This window comes from Rana temporaria, chromosome 12 (genome assembly GCF_905171775.1).
Source record: "Rana temporaria chromosome 12, aRanTem1.1, whole genome shotgun sequence".
Classification (NCBI taxonomy): Eukaryota; Metazoa; Chordata; class Amphibia; order Anura; family Ranidae; genus Rana; species Rana temporaria.
The window spans coordinates 143,196,272-143,224,043 of record NC_053500.1 but is presented as its reverse complement, the minus strand read 5'-3'; the positions used below and the strand labels follow the sequence as shown (position 1 = coordinate 143,224,043).

The window sequence follows — 27,772 nt, the reverse complement described above, 5'->3', positions numbered from 1 at the left end:
CATTCTTCCCACTGATCACCAATGTAAGGGACATTCTTCTCACTGATCACCAATGTAAGGAACATTCTTCCCACTGATCACCAATGTAAGGAACATTCTTCCCACTGATCACCAATGTAAGGGACATTCTTCTCACTGATCACCAATGTAAGGAACATTCTTCTCACTGATCACCAATGTAAGGGACATTCTTCCCACTGATCACCAATGTAAGGAACATTCTTCCCACTGATCACCAATGTAAGGAACATTCTTCCCACTGATCACCAATGTAAGGAACATTCTTCTCACTGATCACCAATGTAAGGGACATTCTTCCCACTGATCACCAATGTAAGGAACATTCTTCCCACTGATCACCAATGTAAGGAACATTCTTCCCAATTTTGTTTATTAAAAGTCTTGCAAACAAAAAGCATAAAAACACTATATATAAAAAATACATAAATATACACATATTTACATAAATGAAAATAAATATAGCAAATCTGCTCCCAAACAAAAGTCTTTACAGCAAAGCAAAAATCATGCAACCACTGGTGAAATAAATCCTACTACAACTCACACCACTACACCAGACAAACCTACAAGGTCAAGAAACAAACCCGCACCCATTATGCATGCAGCCCTTCTTCAAAAAGATACTAACCAACAAAAGCTAAGGGAGTGAAAGAGACAGAAAAGGAAAAGAACTCCTCACTCAGAGACGGGCAGCTCACCAAAGGCAGGTCTGATATTCCTCCACGCCCTCTTCCAGACCGCCCGAGGTTCCCTGCCCTTCTCAAGACCCCGAATTTTCCCAACCTCACCCAGAATATCGTGCACCACCACCTCGACAGAGAGGACTTTCTTCCGCAGGGTAATCTGGCACCGTGCATTCCATGTGAAGTAACGGACAACTATACTAACTAGAAAAAGTGTATTGAAATCAAAATCCCAGCAAGTCGGGAATGCCCCGTACACCCACTCCGCATAACTCATGCGATAGAAAAAGGGAATGCCTAGAGCCCTCCCCACCCTTTTATACACCTCTATGTTAAAGGGACACTGCAGCAAAAAGTGGTCCATAGACTCCACTTTACCAACACACTCCGCTCTAGGACAATCCCGATCATCTACAGAGCGATTCTTCAGGTTCCCTCTCACATAGAGCCTTCCATGGAAAGCGAGCCAAGCTTGATCCCTAAACTTCAGAGGGATTCTTTCTAAATTGATTAAACGCAATCCCTCCCTCATTACAAAGCCTGGGCAATCCCTTAAGGCCAGTGACACACTGAAAGCCGAGCTCAAAATTCTCTTCTCCAGAAGCTTCCTGGGGAGGGACTTGATATCCTCCGCTGTCACCTGCCACTGCCGAAGTATTTTCAGACACGGGGCAACATAAGCCGGGAGCTTGCCATGTTGGACTCTCAGACTTTTCACTGGCCCGCCATCTTCCCAGCATCGCAGAAAAGGCCTAAAACAAGACTGAAAAATACCCACCCATCCTGGCGGGTTCTCTGCTAGCATGTTACCAAGATTGTACTTTAAAAAGAGCAGAGAAAAGAAAACTATTGGGTTGACCATTCCTAGGCCACCCTCCCGCCTAGACAGGTAAGTTACATTGCGTTTGATCAGGTTCAGCCTATTTCCCCATAACAGTTGGAAAAAACAGCTGTACACCCTTGCATAGAGAGATGATGGCAAGATACAGACGAAGCTGACATATAAAAAGATTGGGACCAGGTACGTTTTGATCAAGTCAACCCTCTCCCTCAAGGAAAGCCTCCATTTCTTCCAGCTTGCTACTTTGGCATTGGCACACACCAACCTGCTTTCCCAATTTCGATGACCATAGTCACCAGGACCAAATTTGATGCCCAACACTTTAATTTCCTGCTGGGGCTCTGGGAAGGCATCCGGAAGTTCGAAGCTTTCACCCTCCTCACCCATCCAGAAAACTTCACTCTTTTCATGGTTGACTTTAGAACCAGAGGCCTCCGTGTACTGCTCTATCATAGAGACCACCTCCTGCGCCTCCTCCGTCCCAGAGACAATAACAGACACATCATCGGCGTAGGCCACGACCTTCAAGGGCGGCACACCAGCAATGCCCAAAGGCACCCCGCACAACGATCCACACTCTAGCCTTTTTATGAAGGGGTCAATTGCGAATACATATAGCAGGGGGCTCAGAGGACATCCCTGGCGCACACCAGAGCCAACCCCAAAAGGCCGTCCAACCCAACCATTAACCAGTGGGAAGCTCTCAGCCCCTCTATATAATGTCTTCAGCCAATCTATAAACCTCCCCTGCAGGCCGTATCTACCAAGTAGCAAATACAGGTACTCGTGATTGACTCTATCAAAAGCCTTCGCCTGATCAAGTGCCAGCAAGTACTTTCTCCATCCAGCAGCCCTGCATCGTTCCAAAGCCTCCCGGACAGCTAAAATCGCTGAAAAGGTGCTTCTACCTTGGGACTGAGCAGTGCTGATGACTGGACAACAAATCGCCTGCCACTGACGACAAGCGCCAAAAAAGAATCTTCGCCAAGATCTTTCTATCAACATTGAGAAGACTGATGGGGCGCCAGTTCTCAATCATTGAGGGGTCTTTACCTTTTGACAGAAGAATCACAGCGGATTGCCTCATGGAGGGAGGGAGCGAACCCTCTTCTAGACAGCTGTTATAAACCTCTGCTAAAAAAGGAGCCAGAATGGACTTAAAACACTTGTAGAATTCAGCTGTCAACCCATCTGGCCCAGGCGATTTTTTGGTAGCCAGCTTGTCTATAGCATGAACTACCTCATCCGCTGAAATTGGTTCTGTCAAATCCATCAAAGGCAATGTACCATTTCCCAATCCTGGAGTAGAATCCAGAAAGCTTTCCATCTTGTCCCGACAAAGGTCCTTTCTCCCCAGAAGGTCAGCGTAATATGATCTGAAGATCTCCAGGATCCCTGATCTGGACTTCACCAGGGAACCCGTACCATCCCTCAGGCCTATGACCGTCTTAACTGCTATGCCTTGCTTACAGTTCTGGTAAGGATCAGGCGAGTGATATTTTCCATAATCCCTCTCCAGAACCAAGGAGGCACGCCGGTCGTATTGACACTTCCTAAGAAGAAACTTCACCTCAGAGATCTCCCCTGGATCTCCTCCATACGAGACAAGACGATCAAGCTTCCTCCGCAAATGCTGGTAGGCAATGTACATACCAAGCTGCTTCTTCTTACCTATGGCCTTGAAAAGTCCAATTGCCCTTTGTTTCACAAGCTCCCACCACTCTGACTTACTGCTGCAAAAGTCCAGAATAGAAACCTGTGCCTGAAAAAAATCCTCAAAGGATTGTCTTACCTCTACATCTTCCAGGAGAGCCGAATTCAGTTTCCAGGTACCCCTTCCCCTGGGTGGAGTGTCCGAGGCATTCAGAGTCACAGACAGCATACAGTGGTCAGAGAACTCCACCGCCCTCAACTCAGGAGCCGAGAAAGCAGAGTTCTCCTTTAAAAAAAACCTATCTATCCTACTCTGACTATTCCCTCTCTGAAATGTGAATCCCGTGCTGCCAGGGCAGTGCTTAATATGCACATCTACCAGGCCTGCTTGTCTCACCATATCTCTAAGAAAAACGCTATCGTATCCCAGCCTGTCTATGGAGCCTCTCCTGTCTTCAGGCCTAATGATGGTGTTAAAGTCACCTCCAAAGACAACCTGCTGGGACGTAAAAAGGAAGGGCTTGATCTCTGTGAGGAGGCATTTCCTGCCCCACCTTGACTGCGGCCCATAGATATTGATCAGGCGCAGGTCATGCCCCCTAACAGAAACGTCCAACACCATGCATCTACCTATTTCTACCTCAATTACCCGCCGGCACGTTACCATATCGGTTTTAAAAAGTACCGCAACTCCGCTGCAGGGCTCAGCCGCAAGAGACCAAAAGGAGGGACCGCATCTCCACTCCCTTTTTGCCAGATGGACATCGGCCAAAGTATGGAGCCAGGTCTCTTGCAAAAATAAAATCTCGGCATCAAACTCGCTGAGCAAAAATAAGGCCATATCACGAGCTCTTGCAGATTTAATGCTGGCGACATTAATGGTCGCCACCTTTATCGGAGGGGGAACTGCCATCAGGATGATTGGGGTAGTCGTTTCTTGACCTTCACCACACTCTCATCACCAGAAACCGCTCTTTTCAAACTACGTGACTCCCCCTCATCCATAGATGATAAAGAGGAAGACAAAGACATCTCATCACCCGACAACACAGAAAAGGTGTTACCAAGGGGAACCCCTCTTGGATCCGACTCTGAGGAAGAGACGACTGGTTTTCTAGCCTTTCTCTTCTTTTTTTTCTTCCTCCTGATCGTCTCCCACCCCTCCTCATCCGAATCCCCATCAACTGAATGTGAGACATGGGGTATGGACACCCCTCCATCAGCCCCACCCCCATCCAGCACCCCCACATTCCCCTGACCACGCTTGCGCTGCCGAGGGGCAGGGACTGGAGGCTGAGTGGGAAGATCCGCTAAACCTGCCCCCCCAGCAGCCTCCGCCAGTCTGGAGGATCTACGAATAGATGGATTAGGCACAGGAGGGACAGATTTAGGGACCACATCTCTAGGGGGAACAGAAACAGATGTCACAGACACAGAAGGAACAGACTCAGGGACCACATCACTAGGGGGAACAGAAACAGATGTCACAGACACAGGAGGGACAGACTCAGGGACCACATCACTAGGGGGAACAGAAACAGGTGTCACAGATACAGGAGGGACAACAAGAGTTTCAGTGGCCTCATCCTCCTTATCCAGCCTCTGCAGCTCAGCCTCCAACCCTGGCAGGTTATGTAATGCCTCCGGGCATTGACTGTAGGGGTGACCAAGTTTTTGGCACAAATTGCACCGAATGTCAGTACAGTCTTTAGCCAAATGGCCGAGCTCCTGGCACAAAGAGCATTTCTTGCGGGTGCAGGTGGAGGCAAAATGGCCCTTGTCACCACATTTATTGCACACCTTAGGCTGACCCTGGTAAAAAATGGTCAGCCTGTCCCTCCCCAGAAAGGCTGAACAGGGCAGATGTTGAACAACATTTCCCTGTACCCCCAATTTTAGTGACACTGTCCAGGCCCCTGTCCATATCCCATGCTGATCAAGGACCTTCCGCAGTGGAGCGAGGACCTCACCATATCGGCGTAACCATACTACCAAATCAGCCTCTGGGATGGATTCATTACGCACGAGGATCGTCACTGATTTTATTAGAGGCTGCCTGGAAACCACCTTTGGCATCCAACCATTCCACTGCGGAAGGTCCCTGCGCCCCCTAAAACGTTCCCAAAACAAATCCAGACCCTCAGGCTTTACAAAGGATAAATCAAATTCCCAACTCCCAACGGGACAAATCAAAGCAAAAATGTCAGCGACTTTGAACCCCATTTCCAGGATCAACTCTGCCACCCTCCCCCTTACTGGTGGGGTCCCCTCCCCCTCCCACTTCAACTGGACCACATTTCTTCTTTTATACCCACCAACCATCCCACCACTAAACCTCCCCAAATTGTGACCACCAACATTTGCACCATTCCCCCCACCCTCCTTGGTGCGATTCCCCAAAACTGCTGCATAGCTGCCATTGTTCACAAACCTCCCTGCAGAGGGTCCAGTTGTGCGTTTGGCAGATGATTGCACAGCTGAGTCTTTCCTCTGCTGAGCAGGAGGAAAAATGTCATTGTTAACCCCTTCACCACCACCCACCACATCCATTGCTTCATCAATAATATTATGGTCATTATTTCCTGGCACATTAATAATTCCTGCCGTGTCCACATTCACAGCGGTATCCACACATACTTCACCTCCAGGCAGATTCTTCTCCATCAGGGCAGGATTGTCAACTGAGCAGGGTGAAGGTTGTTGTAATCCAGCAACAGGAGAACCAGTGCAGGAGGCTTCCATCGCTGCTTCCACTCCACCTGCTGCACTGTGCTGCTCCCCTCCCCCACCTGCATCAGTCAGCCCAGGTGAGGCTGAAACTGGCTCTTTGGAGCTGGCAGCCATCTTGGTTGTAGAACCACAGATCCCAGCAGTCACAACAGAATCCATTTGCAGGGCACATGATGTAGATCCATCCATACTGCTCTGGTGGGCTGGTGACACCTCTGCCAGGGGTTTTCCCTTCATGTCTGCAGAGGATTTCTCCACAGCAGAAACACCACTCACTTTAGCCGGGACACCGTCCACTTTAGCCGGGACACCACTCACTGCAGCTGGAGGGGCAGACATGTTGGAAAGCGGCTGCACAGTACACTGGGATTTCTCCACCAGTGCTGGTCTGCGACCCCTCTGCGACTCCACAGCGACTTCTGATGCCTCACCAGCAGACCTGTCTGCCCTTAGGGGTGACTCCATCTGCTGGATGAAACGTAAGGTGCCATGTTGACCCTCAACCCCCTGGCTGGTTGCCGCTGGCGATTCCCCAGCCTGACATGGGGGGAGAGGCGCAGAGGCAGATGGACCCGGGTTGTCTGTAACTTGCGACTGCCGCTGATCCACAGAGGTCTGGCTGGCAAATCTCCTCTCATTTTTAAATTTTTCTGAAAAAGCTCCACTTTTATCTTTTAACTTCTCCAATAGTAAAGATTGTACCTTCACTTTCTCCTCCATCTCTTGTAGCTCAGGCTTCATGGCTGAACGGTTCTTACTCCAGGCCTGGAAGTACTTAGTTTTGAAGTTTTTATGTTCAGCTTTCAAACTTTTAAGTTTCTCCTCCGCTCTTCCGATCGCCCGAAAACGATCAATTACCTTTTGTCTGAATACATCCGTATTCTCACCAGGGCCTGGACCCACAGTCAGATCCTGCACCACCTCCTCCTCCTCACTAGGCCCCGTATCATCAGGGGCATCCGTCCCAGGGCCTCCCCCAGGATCAGGCATTATTCCTGGGCCAAGCTAGCAGGCAAGGCCCAGGCTTGAAAAAAGGTTGGATCTCTCAGAGAGCTCCTTGGGTGTGTCCTCCTCCTTCTTCCCACTGATCACCAATGTAAGGAACATTCTTCCCACTGATCACCAATGTAAGGAACATTCTTCTCACTGATCACCAATGTAAGGGACATTCTTCCTACTGATCACCAATGTAAGGGACATTCTTCTCACTGATCACCAATGTAAGGAACATTCTTCTCACTGATCACCAATGTAAGGGACATTCTTCTCACTGATCACCAATGTAAGGGACATTCTTCTCACTGATCACCAATGTAAGGGACATTCTTCCCACTGAGGGTTGAGAAAGGTTGCTCGAGTGTCAAGGCAGGAGCCACGTTTTGCTGGGAATGGAACCAATGTGGAGTGGAGGACAGAGAAGGGTTAATGAAAGGTGGAGTTCTGGTCCTGGCATTGCATATGGTTGTTGTAGATTTCTCTTATCAGGAGCAGCCTTGGCAACCCGGGCTCAGCCACTTCCACTGTTCCCAATATTTGGTCACATGGTCTGCCTAGCACTTCCATTAAGTGCTCACTGTATAGATTCCAGTTACTTCCATTAAAAAGTAATACGTTTTATTCCTACACAGTAAATCTATAGAGGACTACTATTACATTTTATATTGACTTCTCGTACTTGGCTGCTCTCAGCTCTTGCTGGTGGATTGATTGGACGGGTGGCGCTCAGCTCTGGATGAACAGAGATATGTATAAGATGTATACTTTCCTATATACAATAGGACATGGTTATACCGCTGAGAGCCGGGTGGGTAGCTTGACCGACTCTGTGTCCTGGGGACCATAGTCAACAGAACTGAAGGGAAACCCAACATTTGAAGTTGTCACCAGAACAGAAAGGGAGAAGAAATCTTCCAATGGGGACGCTTGTTTGGAAAACAACGGTTAACAGGTAGCTCTAGGCAGGGTTGAAGTCAGGCCCGGACTGGGACAAAAAATAGGCCCGGGAGGAGGCTGCAGCAGTGGCGCTTTGCGGCGGTGGTTAATGATGGGATGCGGGGTTCCAGCACCTTGCACCTCTGGACCCCTTTACATTACACAGCACACTGGATCCCTTTACATTACTTGGCACCGCACCTCTGGACCCTTTTACATTACACAGCACCCTGCACCCCTTTACAATACACAGCACCCTGCACCACTGGGCCCCTTTACATTACATAGCACCCTGCACCCCTTTACAATACACAGCACCCTGCACCACTGGGCCCCTTTACATTACACAGTTCTGGACTCCCTACAGTACAGACCCCCTCCCTACAGTACAGACCCCCCTCCCTACAGTACAGACCCCCCCTCCCTACAGTACAGACCCCCCCTCCCTACAGTACAACCCATACAGACCCCCCCTACATTAGAGATGTGACCTGCGGCCCGTGAGCCACCGCGGCCCACCAGCATATGCCCGGTCTGCCCTATGGCCAGTCCGGGCCTGGTTGGAGTGAAAAGAACGTTTGTTCATCCAGTGCGATATGTTGGCCACCAATTCATAACGAATGGCCCGTCCCCATGTAATGCACATTAGCGCATCAGAACGCTTAAATGTGATGGGCCTTCAACATTCCCCGAAAAGTGCGCCTTACATTCGTCAGCATTAGATACCCGACTAATCGTGAATCAAAATAGTTCAGATCTTTCTGCTGTGAATCATTTTCAGGATGGATTAAGTGAAACCCGATCCTTACAGGTCTTACACAACACAAGAAATACACCGGAGACAATCCCAGATCTACACTCCCTGAACAGTTTAATGGAGACGTACGGAAAATTCCCAAATGTAAGGGACGTTCTTTCCACTGATCACCAATGTAAGGGACATTCTTCTCACTGATCACCAATGTAAGGAACATTCTTCTCACTGATCACCAATGTAAGGGACATTCTTCTCACTGATCACCAATGTAAGGGACATTCTTCTCACTGATCACCAATGTAAGGGACATTCTTCTCACTGATCACCAATGTAAGGAACATTCTTCTCACTGATCACCAATGTAAGGAACATTCTTCCCACTGATCACCAATGTAAGGGACATTCCTCCCACTGATCACCAATGTAAGGGACATTCTTCCCACTGATCGCCAATGTAAGGAACATTCTTCTCACTGATCACCAATGTAAGGGACATTCTTCTCACTGATCACCAATGTAAGGAACATTCTTCTCACTGATCACCAATGTAAGGGACATTCTTCTCACTGATCACCAATGTAAGGGACATTCTTCTCACTGATCACCAATGTAAGGGACATTCTTCTCACTGATCACCAATGTAAGGAACATTCTTCTCACTGATCACCAATGTAAGGGACATTCTTCCCACTGATCACCGATGTAAGGAACATTCTTCCCACTGATCACCAATGTAAGGGACATTCTTCCCACTGATCACCAATGTAAGGGACATTCTTCCCACTGATCACCAATGTAAGGAACATTCTTCTCACTGATCACCAATGTAAGAAACATTCTTCCCACTGATCACCAATGTAAGGAACATTCTTCTCACTGATCACCAATGTAAGGAACATTCTTCTCACTGATCACCAATGTAAGGGACATTCTTCTCACTGATCACCAATGTAAGGGACATTCTTCTCACTGATCACCAATGTAAGGGACATTCTTCCCACTGATCACCAATGTAAGGAACATTCTTCCCACTGATCACCAATGTAAGGAACATTCTTCCCACTGATCACCAATGTAAGGAACATTCTTCTCACTGATCACCAATGTAAGGAACATTCTTCTCACTGATCACCAATGTAAGGGACATTCTTCTCACTGATCACCAATGTAAGGGACATTCTTCTCACTGATCACCAATGTAAGGGACATTCTTCCCACTGATCACCAATGTAAGGGACATTCTTCTCACTGATCACCAATGTAAGGGACATTCTTCTCACTGATCACCAATGTAAGGGACATTCTTCTCACTGATCACCAATGTAAGGGACATTCTTCTCACTGATCACCAATGTAAGGGACATTCTTCCCACTGATCACCAATGTAAGGGACATTCTTCTCACTGATCACCAATGTAAGGGACATTCTTCTCACTGATCACCAATGTAAGGGACATTCTTCTCACTGATCACCAATGTAAGGAACATTCTTCTCACTGATCACCAATGTAAGGAACATTCTTCCCACTGATCACCAATGTAAGGGACATTCTTCCCACTGATCACCAATGTAAGGGACATTCTTCTCACTGATCACCAATGTAAGGAACATTCTTCCCACTGATCACCAATGTAAGGAACATTCTTCCCACTGATCACCAATGTAAGGGACATTCTTCTCACTGATCACCAATGTAAGGAACATTCTTCCCACTGATCACCAATGTAAGGGACATTCTTCCCACTGATCACCAATGTAAGGAACATTCTTCTCACTGATCACCAATGTAAGGGACATTCTTCTCACTGATCACCAATGTAAGGAACATTCTTCTCACTGATCACCAATGTAAGGGACATTCTTCTCACTGATCACCAATGTAAGGGACATTCTTCCCACTGATCACCAATGTAAGGGACATTCTTCTCACTGATCACCAATGTAAGGAACATTCTTCCCACTGATCACCAATGTAAGGGACATTCTTCCCACTGATCACCAATGTAAGGAACATTCTTCTCACTGATCACCAATGTAAGGGACATTCTTCCCACTGATCACCAATGTAAGGGACATTCTTCTCACTGATCACCAATGTAAGGAACATTTTTCCCACTGACCACCAATGTAAGGGACATTCTTCTCACTGATCACCAATGTAAGGGACATTCTTCTCACTGATCACCAATGTAAGGGACATTCTTCTCACTGATCACCAATGTAAGGAACATTCTTCTCACTGATCACCAATGTAAGGAACATTCTTCCCACTGATCACCAATGTAAGGAACATTCTTCTCACTGATCACCAATGTAAGGAACATTCTTCCCACTGATCACCAATGTAAGGAACATTCTTCCCACTGATCACCAATGTAAGGGACATTCTTCTCACTGATCACCAATGTAAGGAACATTCTTCCCACTGATCACCAATGTAAGGGACATTCTTCCCACTGATCACCAATGTAAGGAACATTCTTCTCACTGATCACCAATGTAAGGGACATTCTTCTCACTGATCACCAATGTAAGGAACATTCTTCTCACTGATCACCAATGTAAGGGACATTCTTCTCACTGATCACCAATGTAAGGGACATTCTTCCCACTGATCACCAATGTAAGGGACATTCTTCTCACTGATCACCAATGTAAGGGACATTCTTCTCACTGATCACCAATGTAAGGAACATTCTTCTCACTGATCACCAATGTAAGGGACATTCTTCCCACTGATCACCAATGTAAGGGACATTCTTCCCACTGATCACCAATGTAAGGGACATTCTTCCCACTGATCACCAATGTAAGGGACATTCTTCTCACTGATCACCAATGTAAGGGACATTCTTCTCACTGATCACCAATGTAAGGGACATTCTTCTCACTGATCACCAATGTAAGGGGCATTCTTCCCACTGAACACCAATGTAAGGGACATTCTTCTCACTGATCGATAATTGAGAAGGGGGGGTGCCACAAATTGGGGGGTTGCCCTGGGGACCTCTGGGCCCTTTAATAAAAACAAAATATATTTAAAAAAAAATTAAAAAGGGGCGTTGCCATTCGGGCCCTGGGGACCTCTGGGCCCATGGGTACCTCCGGGCCCCTAAAAAAAAAAGGGGGGGGGATTGCCATCCGGGCCCCTGACAGGTGTACTGCCTGCTGTACCCCCCTGGTGGCGGTTCTGGTGGTAACTGCATTTGTTTTGTTGTATTTTCACCTGGTGATCCTGTCCTGGAGTGACAACGCTCACTGACTGCACTGTATCTATAGAGGAGCAGCCTTGTCACTATAGAACAGGGCTACAGAACACCCTCTGCTCCCCCCATCCCCATAACAAAGAGGAGGTGTTCTGCAGTGCACAGACATAACTGGGAACAATGTAGCAGAAAACAGGGCAGCAGAAGCATAGCGCCCAGGAAGCTTTCTGGCAGGATCAACAGGTACTTTCTTTCTTATTGGACAGATGTAACAAAACATTTTCATTGGTTATTTAGTGGACAAGTAAGGAGCAAGCGGGAAAAGTTCATAGTCAGGGTTGTATTATGTTTTCTCCATTGTAGGGAAGGATGTTGCAACAGATGAATGTTCTCATCACTTCCTCACAGCACACCATATCCTGATCTTCAGAGGGACGAAACACGTCAGGGGGGGCATACCTGTATTCCGCTCCTGCAGCTCCAGCAAGGCTTCCTGTTCTGCATCTTGAATGACGCCTTGGAAGGAATTGTGGATGTCGCACTCATCGTCGGGGCTGAAGAGAGGAGAAGACAATGTGAGGATGAGGATGACACACATACACAGCATAGGCTTCCAGGAACGCCCCTCTAAGGCCCCATTCACATCTGACGCACTGCCCTTTTTTTGGGCTTTTTCTTTTCGCACATTTTTCGCACAACAGTATATTACGCCATTCACTTTAATGAGCTGCCATACACGTGTCAAATAACTCCTGCGCCTTTTTTTGCAGTATCGCGTCGCGTGATTGCTACCCAAATTTGAGGGGCCATTAACCCCTTGACACCGGCCATACGCATGTACGCAGTCGCTCGGCGGGTGGGCCCCAACGTCGGCCGGGCGCAAATATGTGGCCCTGTTAAAACAACTTACCGCTCTGAAAGCGCGCCCCCTGCACAGTTGTTGGCGTGTATCAGTAAGCTCCCGATGCATACTTGCGATGGGGAGCTTTGCGATTGTGTGACCGCCGTGACAGCCAATCACAGCAGTTACACGACTCGAATACCCGCCTCCTGGCTTTTAGAAGTCTTAAAGGGCCGGGAGGTGGTCGGCGCACAGAGGTTAAGAATTAGACCTCATGGACACGGAGGCTCAATAACGCCCGATTTACAGGAGTTTGACTTTTTTTTTGTTCCTCCCCCCGCCATACAATAGAATGACGGCGGGCGGGGTCCCCTCTAGTTCTCGGACAACGTCATAGGATGTTGCCCCACTCTAGTGCCCGCGATGACGCGGTTCTTTACTCATGTGATCGGCGGTGTCCAATCACATGTAAACACAGAAGTGCCATTTATTGTCTTTCCTCGCCTAACACTGGCAGAGCGGGATCTCCTTTCAGGGAAGACATGTACAGGTAATCAGGGCACCGATCATCAGCGCAGCCCCAGCACTGATGCCAGTCTGTGCCAATCAGTGCCACCAATCAGTGCCCAGTGCCACCCATCAGTGCCTGTCAGTGCCAACTATCAGTGCGGCATATCAGTGCCATCTAATCAGTGCCCTTACGTTCCACCTCATCAGTGCCCATAAGTGCCGCTTCATCAGTGCCCATCATCTAATCAGTGCCCTTACATTCCACCTCATCAGTGCCCATAAGTACCGCTTCATCAGTGCCTGTCAGTGCTGCCTATCAGTGCCAACTATCAGTGTGGCATATCAGTGCCACCTAATCAGTGCCCTTACGTTCCACCTCATCAGTGCCCATAAGTGCCGCTTCATCAGTGCCCATAAGTGCCGCCTTATCAGTGCCACCTTATCAGTGCTGACTCATCAGTGTCACCTCATCAGTGCATATCAGTACCGCCTCATCAGTACCCATCAGTGTCACCTCATCAGTGCCGCCTCATCAGTGCCCATCAGTGTCGCCTCATCAGTGCCGCCTATCAGTATGGCCTCATCAGTGCCCGTTGGTGCAGCCTCATCAGTGCCCATCAGTGAAGGAGAAAAAAATTAGTTATTTACAAAATGTTATTTTTTCTAGCAAAAAATTAAAAACACGAAATGGCGATTAAATACCACCAATACAAAGCTTTATCTGTGTGGAAAAATAAAAAATGATACACATTTTATTTGGGTACAACGACGCACGACCGCGCAATTGTTTAAAGAAACGCGAAAAATGGCCTGGTAATGAAGGGGGGGGGGAAATTTTCTGGTGGGCAAGTGGTGAATAGATTCTAATGACTAACAGAATTCATTGATCGGCAAACGCGGGAATGTTCATAAATTCGCCAGGACATGTTGCCTCATATATCCCCTCCCCCCCCCCCCCCCGACTTTCACATTCCGATCCAATGAGATAATCAGGGGTATTGATCTGAATGTTACGGTTGATCGGTTATTATTATTATTATTATTATTATTATTATTATTATTATTATTACTCAGGATTTATATGGTGCCAACCGTTTGGGCAGCGCTCTACAAAATTTATATATATATTGTAGAAAATACAGAAGGACTGTGAACACCCCAATGTGGGTGGGGTCAGGTGACTCCGCCCACAGGTATGGAGGGAAATGGACAGGTAATGGGGACCTGGGAAGGACTCACCTGAACTCCTCCGGAATGTCCACCAGGAAAGCCACAGACATGGTGCCGGGATGAGATCTTCACACACCTGAGAGGAGGAATGAGGGACAAGGATGACACATCACTGAGGACGAGGATGACTCTCCCCATACAAGGGATCCCTCCTCCGCCCGGCACACCCTCCGCACATCCAGCGAACTGTCCCAAGACTATCACACAAACCCCCCCTCAGCGGGACTTGGTCTGATCCATACCCCCGGGGGCATTCACACACACGGCCATACCATCCCGGATCAGGAGGGGGGAGGAGCGCCCCGGGGAGTTGTTAGACTTTTCACTATGGAGGCCCCGCCCCTTCTACCTGTCCGGACACAGTCTGCGGAGGGAGGAGGGTGCAGGTGGAGGAGGGGCGGGTCACCTGTGCTTGGAGGAGGCGGGACTCCAAGGATCTCTATGGGGAGGACACGGAGCGGACATGAGAAGTGCCCGAGTGATACATTGTAACAGCTGGAGGGAGCACGTGACCGGCCTGGGGGGGAGGAGGAGGGGGGACCCAGAATACACAGATAATGGGGGAGGGGAGGGCACACAGACAGGGGGCAAAATTTATATCCCACCAACCAACCAGAGATCCCAACTGTCCCTCATTCAAAGCAATGTCCCTCCTTGTATAGAAAATGCGCTTTATATCAGAAAGAGTTTCCCACAGAGATAAACCTTTCATCTGATCTCTACATTCCAAAAGACAACAATACAAGTGGTAAAAAGAAGCACTTGTGGGTGTAGCTAATATTTGTTTTTGTGCGATTCACCTTTTAAGGGGGCGTGGCGAGGGGTGTGTCTTATGCTTACATACTTTTGTTTTGCTGATAGGAGTCCCTCAGTCCCAAAGCAAAAAGTTGGGAGATGTGTCATAGACCATACATCATAGACAGCAGGATCAACTCCTCCTGACAGTGATCTTTCCCTGCTTCTTTTATTTCCCCCTCCCTCCTCCTGTTCTCCCCTCTCTCCCCCTCCCTCAGTTCTCCCCCCTCTGTTCTCCTTCTCCCTCCCCTCTCTCTCTTCTGTCCCTCCCTCTCTCTCTCTCTCTTCTCTCCCCCTCCCTCTTTTCTCTCCCCCCTTTGTTCTCTCTCCCCCTCCCTCTCTCCCCCTCCCCCCTCTCTCTCTGTTCTCCCCCCTCCCTCTCTGTTCCCCCCCTCCCTCTCCCCCCCTCTCTCTCTGTTCTCCCCTCTCTCTCTTCTGTCCCTCCCTCTCTCTCTCTCTTTTCTCTCCCCCCTTTGTTCTCTCCCCCCCTCCCTCTCTCTCCCCCTCCCTCTCTCCCCCCCTCTCTCTCTGTTCTCCCCCCTCCCTCTCTGTTCCCCCCCCTCCCTCTCTGTTCTCCCCCCCTCTCTCTGTTCTCCCCCCTCCCTCTCTCTCTCTTCTCTCCCCCTCCCTCTTTTCTCTCCTCCCTTTGTTCTCCCTCCCCCCACTCTCTCCCCCTCCCCCCTCTCTCTCTCTGTTCTCCCCCCTCCCTCTCTCTCTCTGTTCTCCCCCCTCCCTCTCTCTCTGTTCTCCCCCCTCCCTCTCTCTCTGTTCTCTCCCCCTCCCCCTGTTCTCTCCCCCTCCCCCTGTTCTCTCCCCCTCCCCCTGTTCTCTCCCCCTCCCCCTGTTCTCTCCCCCTCCCCTCTCTCTGTTCTCTCCCCCCTCTCTCTCTGTTCTCTCCCCCCTCTCTCTCTGTTCTCTCCCCCCTCTCTCTCTGTTCTCTCCCCCCTCTCTCTCTGTTCTCTCCCCCCTCTCTGTTCTCTCCCCCCTCTCTCCCTGTCTCCCCCTCCCCTCTCCCCTCTCTCTCTCTCTCTCTCTCTCTCTCTCTCTCTCTCCCCCTCTCTCTCTCCCCCTCTCTCTCCCCCTCTCTCTCCCCCTCTCTCTCCCCCCTCTCTCTCTCTCCCCCTCTCTCTCTCTCCCCCTCTCCCTCTCTCTCTCTCCCCCCCTCTCTCTCTCTCTCTCTCTCTCTCTCTCTCCCCTCCCTCTCCTCTCTCTCTCTCTCTCTCTCTCTCTCCCCCTCCCTCTCCTCTCTCTCTCTCTTTCCCCCCCCTCTCTCTCTCTCTCCTCTCTCTCTCTCTCTCTCTATCTCTCCCCCCTCTCTCTCTATCTCTCTCTCTCTCTCCCTCTCTCTCTACCCCCTCTCTCTCTCCCTCTCTCTCTACCCCCTCTCTCCCCCCCCCTCTCTCCCTTTCTCTCCCCCCTCTCTCCTCTCTCTCCCCCCTCTCTCTCTCCTCCCCCCTCTCTCTCTCCTCCCCCCTCTCTCTCTCCTCCCCCCTCTCTCTCTCCTCCCCCCTCTCTCTCTCCTCCCCCCTCTCTCTCTATTTTCTCTTTTTTTTCCTCTCTCTCTCCCCCTCACCCCCCCCCCCCCAACACACACACAATCTCTCCTTGCAGTCTCTTCCAGCCTGTGGTCACCTAATATATATCAATTGTTAGAATTGGCGCAGATCTGATACAATTGTCACTGAGGATCACCCAGAATTTTCTGCCCCCCTCCACCTCCCCACAGAAAGAAAAAAATCTCTTGTCTGCCAGGAATTGTCTGGCAGAGCTCCATCTTTATCATATTGTATGAGATGTCAGTTCTGCCCCCCCCCCCCTCTCATTCACAATCATTGTATTGTCCTGAAGATCCCCCAACAGGCAGACAATACGAGTCTGTTACACAGCACTGAGCATATTGTCAGTCATCGCTTCTCATCTGATACAAAGTCACCATAGAAGAATATTTACTACATTTTCTACAATTACTGAACTCCGAGGGAGACACATGTAATGGGCACAGTGGGTGTACAGACCCGGGAACTCAGCACAGGGATGGTGGGAACCCCTCATAATGGGCACAGCGGGTGTACAGACCCGGGAACTCAGCACAGGGATGGTGGGAACCCCTCATAATGGGCACAGCGGGTGTACAGACCCGGGAACTCAGCACAGGGATGGTGGGAACCCCTTATAATGGGCACAGCAGGTGTACAGACCTGGGAACTCAGCACAGGGATGGTGGGAACCCCTCATAATGGGCACAGCGGGTATACAGACCCGGGAACTCAGCACAGGGATGGTGGGAACCCCTTATAATGGGCACAGCGGGTGTACAGACCCGGGAACTCAGCACAGGGATGGTGGGAACCCCTCATAATGGGCACAGCAGGTGTACAGACCTGGGAACTTAGCACAGGGATGGTGGGAACCCCTCATAATGGGCACAGCGGGTGTACAGACCCGGGAACTCAGCACAGGGATAGTGGGAACCCCTCATAATGGGCACAGCGGGTGTACAGACCCGGGAACTCAGCACAGGGATGGTGGGAACCCCTCATAATGGGCACAGCGGGTGTACAGACCCGGGAACTCAGCACAGGGATGGTGGGAACCCCTCATAATGGGCACAGCGGGTGTATAGACCCGGGAACTCAGCACAGGGATGGTGGGAACCCCTCATAATGGGCACAGCGGGTGTACAGACCCGGGAACTCAGCACAGGGATGGTGGGAACCCCTCATAATGGGCACAGCGGGTGTACAGACCCGGGAACTCAGCACAGGGATGGTGGGAACCCCTCATAATGGGCACAGCGGGTGTACAGACCCGGGAACTCAGCACAGGGATAGTGGGAACTCCTCATAATGGGCACAGCGGGTGTACAGACCCGGGAACTCAGCACAGGGATAGTGGGAACTCCTCATAATGGGCACAGCAGGTGTACAGACCCGGGAACTCAGCACAGGGATGGTGGGAACCCCTCATAATGGGCACAGCGGGTGTACAGACCCGGAACTCAGCACAGAGATGGTGGGAACCCCTCATAATGGGCACAGCGGGTGTACAGACCCGGAACTCAGCACAGAGATGGTGGGAACCCCTCATAATGGGCACAGCGGGTGTACAGACCCGGGAACTCAGCACAGGGATGGTGGGAACCCCTCATAATGGGCACAGTAGGTGTTCAGACCCGGGAACTCAGCACAGGGATGGTGGGAACCCCTCATAATGGGCACAACAGGTGTACAGACCCGGGAACTCAGCACAGGGATGGTGGGAACCCCTCATAATGGGCACAGCGGGTGTACAGACCCCGGGAACTCAGCACAGGGATGGTGGGAACCCCTCATAATGGGCACAGTGTGTGTACAGACCCAGGAACTCAGCACAGGGATGGTGAGAACCCCTCATAATGGGCACAGAGGGTGTACAGACCCGGGAACTCAGCACAGGGATGGTGGGAACCCTTCATAATGGGCACAGCGAGTGTACAGACCCGGGAACTCAGCACAGGGATGGTGGGAACCCCTCATAATGGACACAGCGGGTGTACAGACCCAGGAACTCAGCACAGGGATGGTGAGAACCCCTCATAATGGACACAGCGGGTGTACAGACCCAGGAACTCAGCACAGGGATGGTGAGAACCCCTCATAATGGGCACAGCTGGTGTACAGACTCGGGAACTGCAGTAAACATGATGACATCATAGAACATGTGACATCCAGCTGTCAGTAAACATGATGACTTCTCACAGCTTCAGCTGCAAATGTTTCATAATATTATTAGAAACAAAACTTCCTCCTTTCTCTTTGTGTATCTTATTGTACCAAAATATTTGCATGAAAGTGTCTCCAATCTCTATACCAAGAATCTCATGTATTGCAGTTCTTATGTGACGATTGTATCAGTTTTCAGTTCTGGGGGGGCAACACTTCAATATGTGGGGGGGCAACACTGCAGATTGGGGTCACCATGTCTGCCCTGCAGCTCTGGGGTCCTCAGGCCTCGGACACTATCCGCATGTTCTGTACATGATTGGCTCCCGTCTTAATTGGAGGGAAGGCCATCTAGTGCCCAGGACGAACATGGCAAATGATGCCCCCCCCCCCTCCAAGATGTATAAGCACAATGTGTCAGCAAAAAATCCCCCCACAAAAAAAATCGACCACTAATCTGCACACACACCCCCTAAAACTACATTCCTCCTCCCATTACAAATCCACATCCTGCTGATATCTTTCCTCCGTGTACAAACCTTTGCCCCCCCCACCCCTTCCAGCCCAAATCCCCTCCCCCAAAACAAAAAAAGTCCCCCTCGAAGCACAAATCCTCTACCCCTTAAATTTCTCCTCCAAGCACAATCTCCCCCCCCCCCCACACACACACACTCCAAATCACCCCTCCCAGCACAAATTCCCCTCCCCACATCTTCCCATCCTAGCACATATCCCCCATCCCACAATTATCCCTACCTACCACAAATACCCCCCCCCATCTTCCCTCCTAGCACAAATCTTTTCCCCCCTTCAAACACAAATCCCCCTCCTAGCACAAATCTTTTCCCCCCTTCAAACACAAATCCCCCCTCCTAGCACAAATCTTCTGCCCCATCCATTGCTAAGCCCTGGAGCATATGCCTTTTGCAGAGTGCATAGTCTATTTGCCTTTAGTGTATCCACCCCAGTGTAATAAGCCATTGCTGGCCTCCCATTTGAAAATGATGGCTGCCTGGCTGTCATGCTGATCCAGTGGTTTCTATGTCTTGTTCCAGGCCTAGGACTGAAACACTACTGACCCCAAAGGCAGAGACAGCCAGATATCAAGCATTTTCAGGCGTCCAGCCCTGTTTGTCTCGGTACGGGTTGTAAGTTGCCATTACACACAATGCCTGCTCATGGCAGCCCCGCCGTCATCTTGGGATCTACTCCTTTACCTTCTTGCGGTTGGCCGTCTCAATGTCTTCCCATAATCTCCTCGTTTCCGTTGTTCTGTTACATTGTAGCGGCTCCGTTACTGACACGTCAGCGGATCACCATGACTGAGGTCTGCCGCCCCCCCTCCCCCCCCCCCCCTACACCCGGGTAGAAGAGCTGACACTCCCTTTCGTGTGGTTTCCTCTGTTATAGATGTAGGCGCATCACAACTTCCCGTCTGAACTTATCAGTAACACCACCAGAGCACAGGAGGGGAGCGGTCCCGAAATAAACACCAAGCGAGGTAAGTGAGTGTCAGAGGTGACAACCCTCCTAATTCAATGCAAGGGGACGGGGTCAGGGGGGGGGACGGTCCTCTGGATTGAAAGGATGACAAGGCCGGGAAAAGGATCTTTATTGTTTACAAAAGTGACAGTTATTTTCAGTCCAATGAGATTTCAAAATGACAGTCACAGGGCTGAACATAACGAGCCTTATCCCATACCTCCCAACTGTCCCGGATTTGGACCAATGTCCCACATTCCTCCTCATTTGTCCCTCGTTTGGGTCTGATCTCTATAGTTGTATATAAAATGCACTTTTTGGGCTAGATTCACAGAGAGATACGACGGTGTATCTCCTCATACGCCGTCGTATCTCTGACTTAGTCTGGTCGTATCTATGCGCCTGATTCATAGAATCAGTTACGCATAGATATGCCTAAGATCCGACAGGTGTAACTGTGTTACACCATCGGATCTTATCTGCAATTTAAAAATGGCGCGGGGGGCGTTCTCGCTGATTTACACTGAGAAATATGTAAATCAGCGAGCTACGCCAATTCACGAACGTACGCGGACCCGACGCAGTGTTGTTACGACGTTTCCGTAGCGGTTTTCCCGGCGTATACTTACCCCTGCTTCTATGAGGCGCAGCCAATGTTAAGTATAGCCGCTTCCAAGAATCCGGTCTCCGGGAGTTGTAGTTTCCTCTGCACTGCTCTGTTTTCCACCCGCCGGGAGCTTAAGCGTGGACTACAACTCCTGGAATGCAACAGCTAGTGGTCAGCCGCCGAGGCCATGCCCCCGACCCAACTTCCTAGACCAGAATTCAAAAAAACGGAAGCGGGCAGCGGCTAGTCAGGGCAGCCTGGGAGGCATCTGCCACCCTGCTCCCCGGCCCAGCCCTCCCCTGAAGGTAATAGCTACTACTTACAAAAATGACAGCTTTACCATCCTGCTTAGGGACTTTGCTATTAATATTTGTATGTAACTTCGCACACAGGATAGGGACACAAGTTTGTGAAATGAAGGACAAGCCACCGGAGGAATGGAACACTGGAGGAAGAACAAGGAAGACAAAGGCCAAGAAAAGTGACCTGCGGGACAAGCCGATCCCTATGAGGGAGAAGCAGAGTCTGAGGTATGTGCCTTTACATGGCCATGTTTATTATTTCTGATTCAGGTCTGATGGGCATCACCAACATTTTACCTCATCCTTCCATTTTGCTTTTAAATGTCCTTATTTCTTCTGAGAAATCCTCACTTGCTGTTCTTCTGTCTGTAACTCCACACAGTAATGCGAGGCTTTCTCCCTGGTGTGGGGTGTCGTGCCTTAGACTACAGGAGAATCAGGATGCCCACTAACACACAGCTCCTTTCTCTATCTGCGTAGAATCTCCTATAGTCCAAGGGGGCGAGCACGACACTCCACACCAGGGAGAAAGCCTCGCATTACGGTGTGGAGTTACAGACAGAAGAACAGGAAGTGAGGATTTCTCAGAAGAAATAAGGACATTTAAAAGCAAAATGGAAGGATGAGGTAAGTGAAGGAGGACTTTTTTTTTTTTTTTTTTAAAAGCCTATGGCGTGTGAACACACCCAAAAAACTCCACCCGGTGCAGAAAAAATGTGCACACACATAAAGAGGGTTCACAAAAACGTGCAGACGGGTGCAACGTCAAGTGGTCCTCCTGTGAAGAGGGACCCAAACCCTGATCCCCCGGGGCGTTAGGCTACAGACGGGGACTGAGGTACTGTGGTCCGAGCAACCGAAGCCGACACGGACCCAACTTCCTCGGAGGGACTGCCGAAACAGAACCCTCCCAGTACTAGGTGGGGCTCCCCCGAAGGGAGACCCCATGAGAGCAGGCGAACTAAGCCAGAAGGCCATGTCCACCCACTCCCAAGACGTTCAGGGCTGGCCCGAGGACCCGCACCCTACTAATCACACAGTGACAAAACGTGCACAACAAAAAAAGACAAAAAAGTGACAAACACAGGCTTAAATAAAATAAAGTGGGGGAAGGGATAGTGGAGAGGAGAGTGAAAGAAGTGGCCATTGTGGTGAAACAATGACCAGGCCCTCCGGCCAGGAATAAAAAATTCCTCCGGTCCTAGCCAAAAGGCCCGGCCCAGGAGGCAGGTGCTAAAAAAAGCGTGTAGCTGGTGCAGTGACCGTGGTATCTTAAATCAATGTTTCCCTCACACACAGTGATCTTCAGATACCCCTGGACTGCCACTCCAGGGGCACATGCACCATAGGCTTTTCCTTCCATATCCGACACCCCGACCAGCCAGTGCAGCCCTCCACCCCTGCCAGATAGAGAGCCCTTCAAGGTTTTCTTGGGGAGAACTGCCGCTCAGGTAACAGCCTCCACCAATACTAGCCCCTCCAGACCCTCCGTCAACCCAGCGGATTTGCATGGCTCTACCCCGTCTTACCACAGGGCATTACCATCTCCTCCAACCGGATCGCTGACAGAGATAGCACTTACACCAGCCAGCCAGAAGGCCAGACTAGAACTCGGCAAAAAGACCAAGACCAAGCGCAGTACCCATCCTCACCAGGAGCACCCTTCCAGATGGCTCAGACTCAACCATGGGCCGGCCCCCAGTATTCTGTCGGGCAGCACAGCGTAGTCCCTGCTGAAACCATCCTTCCAGGTGCAATGACGTCATTGGATTGCATCCACCCTCCCCATGTAGGAGGTGCTTCAGCGCTCCGCTGACAACTGATAAGGACAGATACCACACCCAGTCCCAGCCAAAAGGCAGAGAAGCGTCAGGGAAGACAACCACGATCAGCACGGCCTAGAGTGTGCAATAGCCGTGCCTCGCCCTGGGAGAACCACCTTCATGATCATGGTGTCTCCCCTGCCAGGTAAGTGAAGGAGGACTGCACTAAGGTAAAGGAAGATATTTAGGGGGGGAAAAAATTACCTTTAATACCCCTTTAAGTTTCCGCACCTCCATGTTGCCTCTGCATCACATGAGGAGACATATAGGTAGATTCAGGTAGGGGCGCGCAACTATAAGGCGGCGTAGCCTAGCGTGTTTACACTACGCCGCCTTAAGTAAGAGAGGCAAGTACTGTATTCTCAAAGTACTTGCCTCCTTACTTAGGGCGGCGTAGCGTAAATGCGGCGGGCGCAAGCGCGCCTAATTCAAATTCGGCTGAGGGGGCGTGTTTTATGTTAATATGCTTTGACCCGACTCATAATTGGAAGGTGAAATGACCCGTGTCGCTGAAAGGTTGAAAAAATTATATGTGAAAAAAAACGAATGTGATGTAAAATTAGATACATTTGATGTGAAAATAAATAGTTTAGAAACACATTTGATAACAAGTGCCAAAGTGAATAAATACCAAGTTCACGGGATGACACTGAAACATAAAAAAAAAGGTACATAAAATATATAGATATGTATATCAGTAAAAAAAACGGCAATCAGAAAAGATTTTTCTAAAAAAAAAATTCTGATTGCCGTTTTTTTCACTGATATACATATATATATATTTTATGGACTATGGCCCAGATTCTCAAAGGCGTTACAACGGCGCAACACCATTTGCGCCGTCGTAACTCCTCATCTGGCCCCGGGTATCTATGCGACTGATTCTTAGAATCAGTTACGCATAGATACCCATTAGATCTGACAGGCGTAAGGCTCTTACGCTGTCAGATCTTAAAAGCAATTTTTTTTCCCGCCGCTAGGTGTCGCATCGTCGTTTTTCCTGTTGTCTATGCAAATGAGGTAATTACGCGAGATTCCCGAACATACGCGAGGTCGACGCTGAGAATTGACGTTGTTTCCGTAGCGTAAGGTTGCCCCTGCTATTAGGAGGGGCAACCAATGTTAAGTATGGCCGTCGTTCCCGCGTCGAATTTTAAAAAAATTACGTTGTTTGCGTAAGACGTCTGTGAATGGCGCTGGACGCCATTTACGTAAACGTCTAAGCAAATGACGTCGGGGCGACGTCATTTAGCGCAATGCACGTCGGGTAATTTACCCGACGGAGCATGCGCAGTACGCTCGGCGCGGGAGCGCGCCTAGTTTAAATGGTGCCCGCCCCATTTGAATTGGGCGGGCTTGCGCCGAGCGAATTAACGATACACCGCCGCAAGTTTACAGGTAAGTGTTCTGAGAATCAGGCTGTAAACCTGCGGCGGTGTAACGTAAATCACATACGTTACGCTGCCCAGGAGCAACGTAAATGTACGAGAATCTGGCCCTATATGTACGTTTTTTTTATGTTTCAGTGTCATCCCGTGAACTTGGTATTTATTCACTTTGGCATTTGTTATCAATTGTGTTTCTAAACTATTTATTTTCACATCAAATGTATCTAATTTTACATCACATTCGTTTTTTTTCACATATAATTTCTTTACACCCACTTCCGCCAGCGAGGCGCCGCCTTTCCGGTGATAAACCACCGCTCATAAAAACAGGTCAGTAGAAGTGCCCAGCCTGGCTGCTGAAACAGGGAAGGAAGCCGAGGGCAGGAGTTGCCAATACAAACGCAAATTCATGTATACATGGAGCTCAGATATTAAAATGTTTTAACACCTTCAATACCGGGCATTTTCACCCCCTTCCCACCCACGCCAATTTTCATCTTTCAGCGCTGTCACACTTTGAATGACAATTGCGCAGTCGCGTGACGTTGTACCCAAATACAATTTTGATCTTTTTTTCCCCGACATGCATTGCGGCAAATGACGTCGCAAGGACGTCATTTGCTTCAGAGTGAAAGTGAATGGCGTCCAGCGCCATTCACGAATCACTTACGCAAACGACGTAACATTCAAATATCGCGAGGCGGGAACGACGGGTATCCTTTAGCATTGGCTGCCCTTACTATTAGAAGGGGCAGAATTACGCTAAACACGCCATACGGAAACAACGTAACTTGCGTAAGCAGGGCTCGCGCAACATTGTGAATCGGTATTAGTATGCAATTTGCATACTATACACTGAGCACAATGGGAGCGCCCCCTAGCGGGCATCGCAAGAATGCAGCCTAAAATATGCGTGGCATAAGAGCCTTATGCCACGCCGATTTTAGGCTGCAGTCGGTGTTACGATGTTCCTGAATCAGGAGCACTCGTAACGTCGGAGCAAGTAAGCAATTGCGCCGTGTAACCTATGGTTACACAGGCGCAATTGCTACTTGAATCTGGGCCAATATTTTTGACTTTTTACTATAATAAATATCCCAAATTGTTTTTTAACCACTTAAAGACCGCCTAACGCCGATATACGTCAGCAGAATGGCACGGCCGGGCACAATCACGTACCTGTACGTGATTGTTTAATGCCCAGCCGTGGGTCGCGGACCCGATCGCCGCTGGAGTCCCGCGATCGGTCCCCGGAGCTGAAGAACGGGGAGAGGTGAGTGTAAACACACCTTCCCCGTTATTCACTGTGGCGCCGTCATCGATCGTGTGTTCCCTGATATAGGGAAAGATGAGCAATGACGTCAGACGTCCAGCCCCGCCCCCCTACAGTTAGAAACACACATGAGGTCACACTTAACCCCTTCAGCGCCCCCTAGTGGTTAACACCCAAACTGCAATTGTCATTTTCACAGTAAACAATGCATTTTTATAGCATTTTTTGCTGTGAAAATGACAATGGTCCCAAAAATGTGTCAAAATTGTGCGAGGGTTCCTGCCAACCTCATATGACTATACGGCGGTAAGGTCCATGCACACTGGCTTAAAAAAACGCTGCTCCTAGAGGAGTTTAGCGGTTTGCCCGTAGAAGCAACTAATGTTTTCCTATGTGTCCATGCACATTATTAGGTCAATATTTTAAGCTCTGGGTTTAGCGTTAGAAAGAAAAAGCCTTCCGTTTTGTGTTTTTGAGAGCGGTTTCCTGGCAAAAAAAAAAAACGCTAAACGCTCCTAAATGCTAGTACAAAAACACTCAACATTAGCGTTTTTTTCTGCTAAGAGCACAGGCATTTTTTGAAGCCAGTGTGCACGGGCCCTTGGGCACTAGGAACGGTTAGGGGAGATGTTCAGGGAGTTTGGGAATGGTGGGAAGAAGTCCAGATTCGCGGCTCCTTTAGACCAATAACTGAAGTCTTGGAAAACCGTGGACGCGTCAACATTTGTGAATTGTCTTATACAAATGGAGACGTCTTTTTTCTGTGCACAGGGAGGCTCATCAGACTGGAAGTCCTCGATTCTGGATTCCCTTTACCCAAAAATATTGCTCATGTCTGCGTCCCGCCTGGGCCAAAAGCCTGCAGATCCTGGCAACAATGAAGCTGTGGCAGAAGACACTTATCGCCATCAGAGGTGAGAGACCAAACAGTACATATAAAAAGAAAGCTGAACTGGGAGAAAATACATTTTGATAGTCTCTTTCTGAAAATTGCCCGGCCCAGGAGAAGCATGCAGCCAGTAAAAATCACAATCCAGAAATAATATTTTGCTTCACAAAGCACTAACTCCAGAGGTGACTGGTGGAAGACATATAGTTATATAGGTAGCAAGTTTGAAAAAACACACAAGTCCATCTAGTTCAACCAAAAACCAATGTGACTGGTGGGAACACAACTGGTAGAGGAATGGTTGATAGGGGAGAGGTGCCTGGGGCAAAGGAGGGCATGGCAAGTGGGGACATGGCTGGCAGAGGAAAAGTTTGATGGGGAGAGTTGTCCGGGGGAAGAGGGTGGAACTCTGTGACTGGTTTGGACATGGGTGGTAGAGGAGTGTTTTTTGGAGAGTTGCTTAGGGGGGGGGGGGCCTGGGAGGGGAGGGGGTAGCTGTGCAACTGGTGGGGACACAGTCAGTAGTTGATGGGAGAAAAGGTCACAAGAGAGCCGGTGTGACTGGTGGGGGCACAACTGGTAGAGGAGTCTTTGATGGGGGAGAGGTGCCGGTAGAAAGTAGTGGGGAGCTGCGTGACTGGTGGAGACATAGCCAAAAAAGGTCCCTGTGGAGCCGGTGCAACTGGTGAGGGCACAACTGGTAGAGGAGTCGTGGATGAGGGAGAGGTGCCTGGCGGAAATAAAGTAGGGGGCTGTGTCACTGGTGGGGGCACAACTGGTAGAGGAGGGGTTGATGGGGGACAAAGGAAGGAGAGCAGCTGTGTGACTAGTGGGGACATGGCCAATAAAGGAGCGGTTGATGGAAGAAGAGGTGCCTGAGGGGTGTGACGCAACTGGTAGAGGAGTGGTTGATGGGGGAGAGGTGTCTGGGGGGGAAAGGTAGTAGGGAGGCTGTGTGACTGGTGGAGACATGGCCAATAAGGGAGTAGTTGATGGAAGAAGAGATCCATGGGGAGATAGATGGTGTGACTGGTAGGGGCACAACTGGTAAAGGAGTGGTTGATGGGGAGAGGTGGCGGGGGAAGGAAAGGAAGGAGGAAATCTGCG

At 49.6% G+C, this 27,772-nt stretch overlaps 2 protein-coding genes and 1 non-coding gene across 7 annotated transcripts in view; 1 reads left to right on the top strand and 2 right to left on the bottom strand.

Annotated features, from left to right (window-relative positions):
• TMC6 (transmembrane channel like 6) overlaps nucleotides 1-20,230 on the bottom strand; it is a 45,053-nt gene extending 24,823 nt beyond the window's left edge. Inside the window, exons 1-3 of one of the 4 annotated variants that reach the window (XM_040331049.1) lie at nucleotides 20,119-20,230; nucleotides 14,415-14,481; nucleotides 12,284-12,378 (exon numbers count right to left, since the gene is read on the bottom strand). In XM_040331049.1, the coding sequence (XP_040186983.1) occupies nucleotides 12,284-12,378; nucleotides 14,415-14,455 (136 nt within the window). In that variant the 5' untranslated portion in view covers nucleotides 14,456-14,481; nucleotides 20,119-20,230. The other 3 variants (XM_040331051.1, XM_040331050.1, XM_040331052.1) reach the window with 3 other exon arrangements.
• Nucleotides 20,231-20,275: 45 nt separating this feature from the next.
• The window catches only part of TMC8 (transmembrane channel like 8), a 28,857-nt gene continuing 21,360 nt past the window's right edge, over nucleotides 20,276-27,772 (top strand). Inside the window, exons 1-3 of one of the 2 annotated variants that reach the window (XM_040331055.1) lie at nucleotides 20,276-20,402; nucleotides 21,383-21,520; nucleotides 26,548-26,690. In XM_040331055.1, the coding sequence (XP_040186989.1) occupies nucleotides 21,405-21,520; nucleotides 26,548-26,690 (259 nt within the window). In that variant the 5' untranslated portion in view covers nucleotides 20,276-20,402; nucleotides 21,383-21,404. The remainder of the gene's footprint in view (nucleotides 20,403-21,382; nucleotides 21,521-26,547; nucleotides 26,691-27,772) is intronic. The other variant, XM_040331053.1, reaches the window with a different exon arrangement.
• Nucleotides 23,110-23,268, bottom strand: LOC120919641. Its single transcript, XR_005744605.1, has one exon. It is a non-coding gene; the product is annotated as a U1 spliceosomal RNA (small nuclear RNA).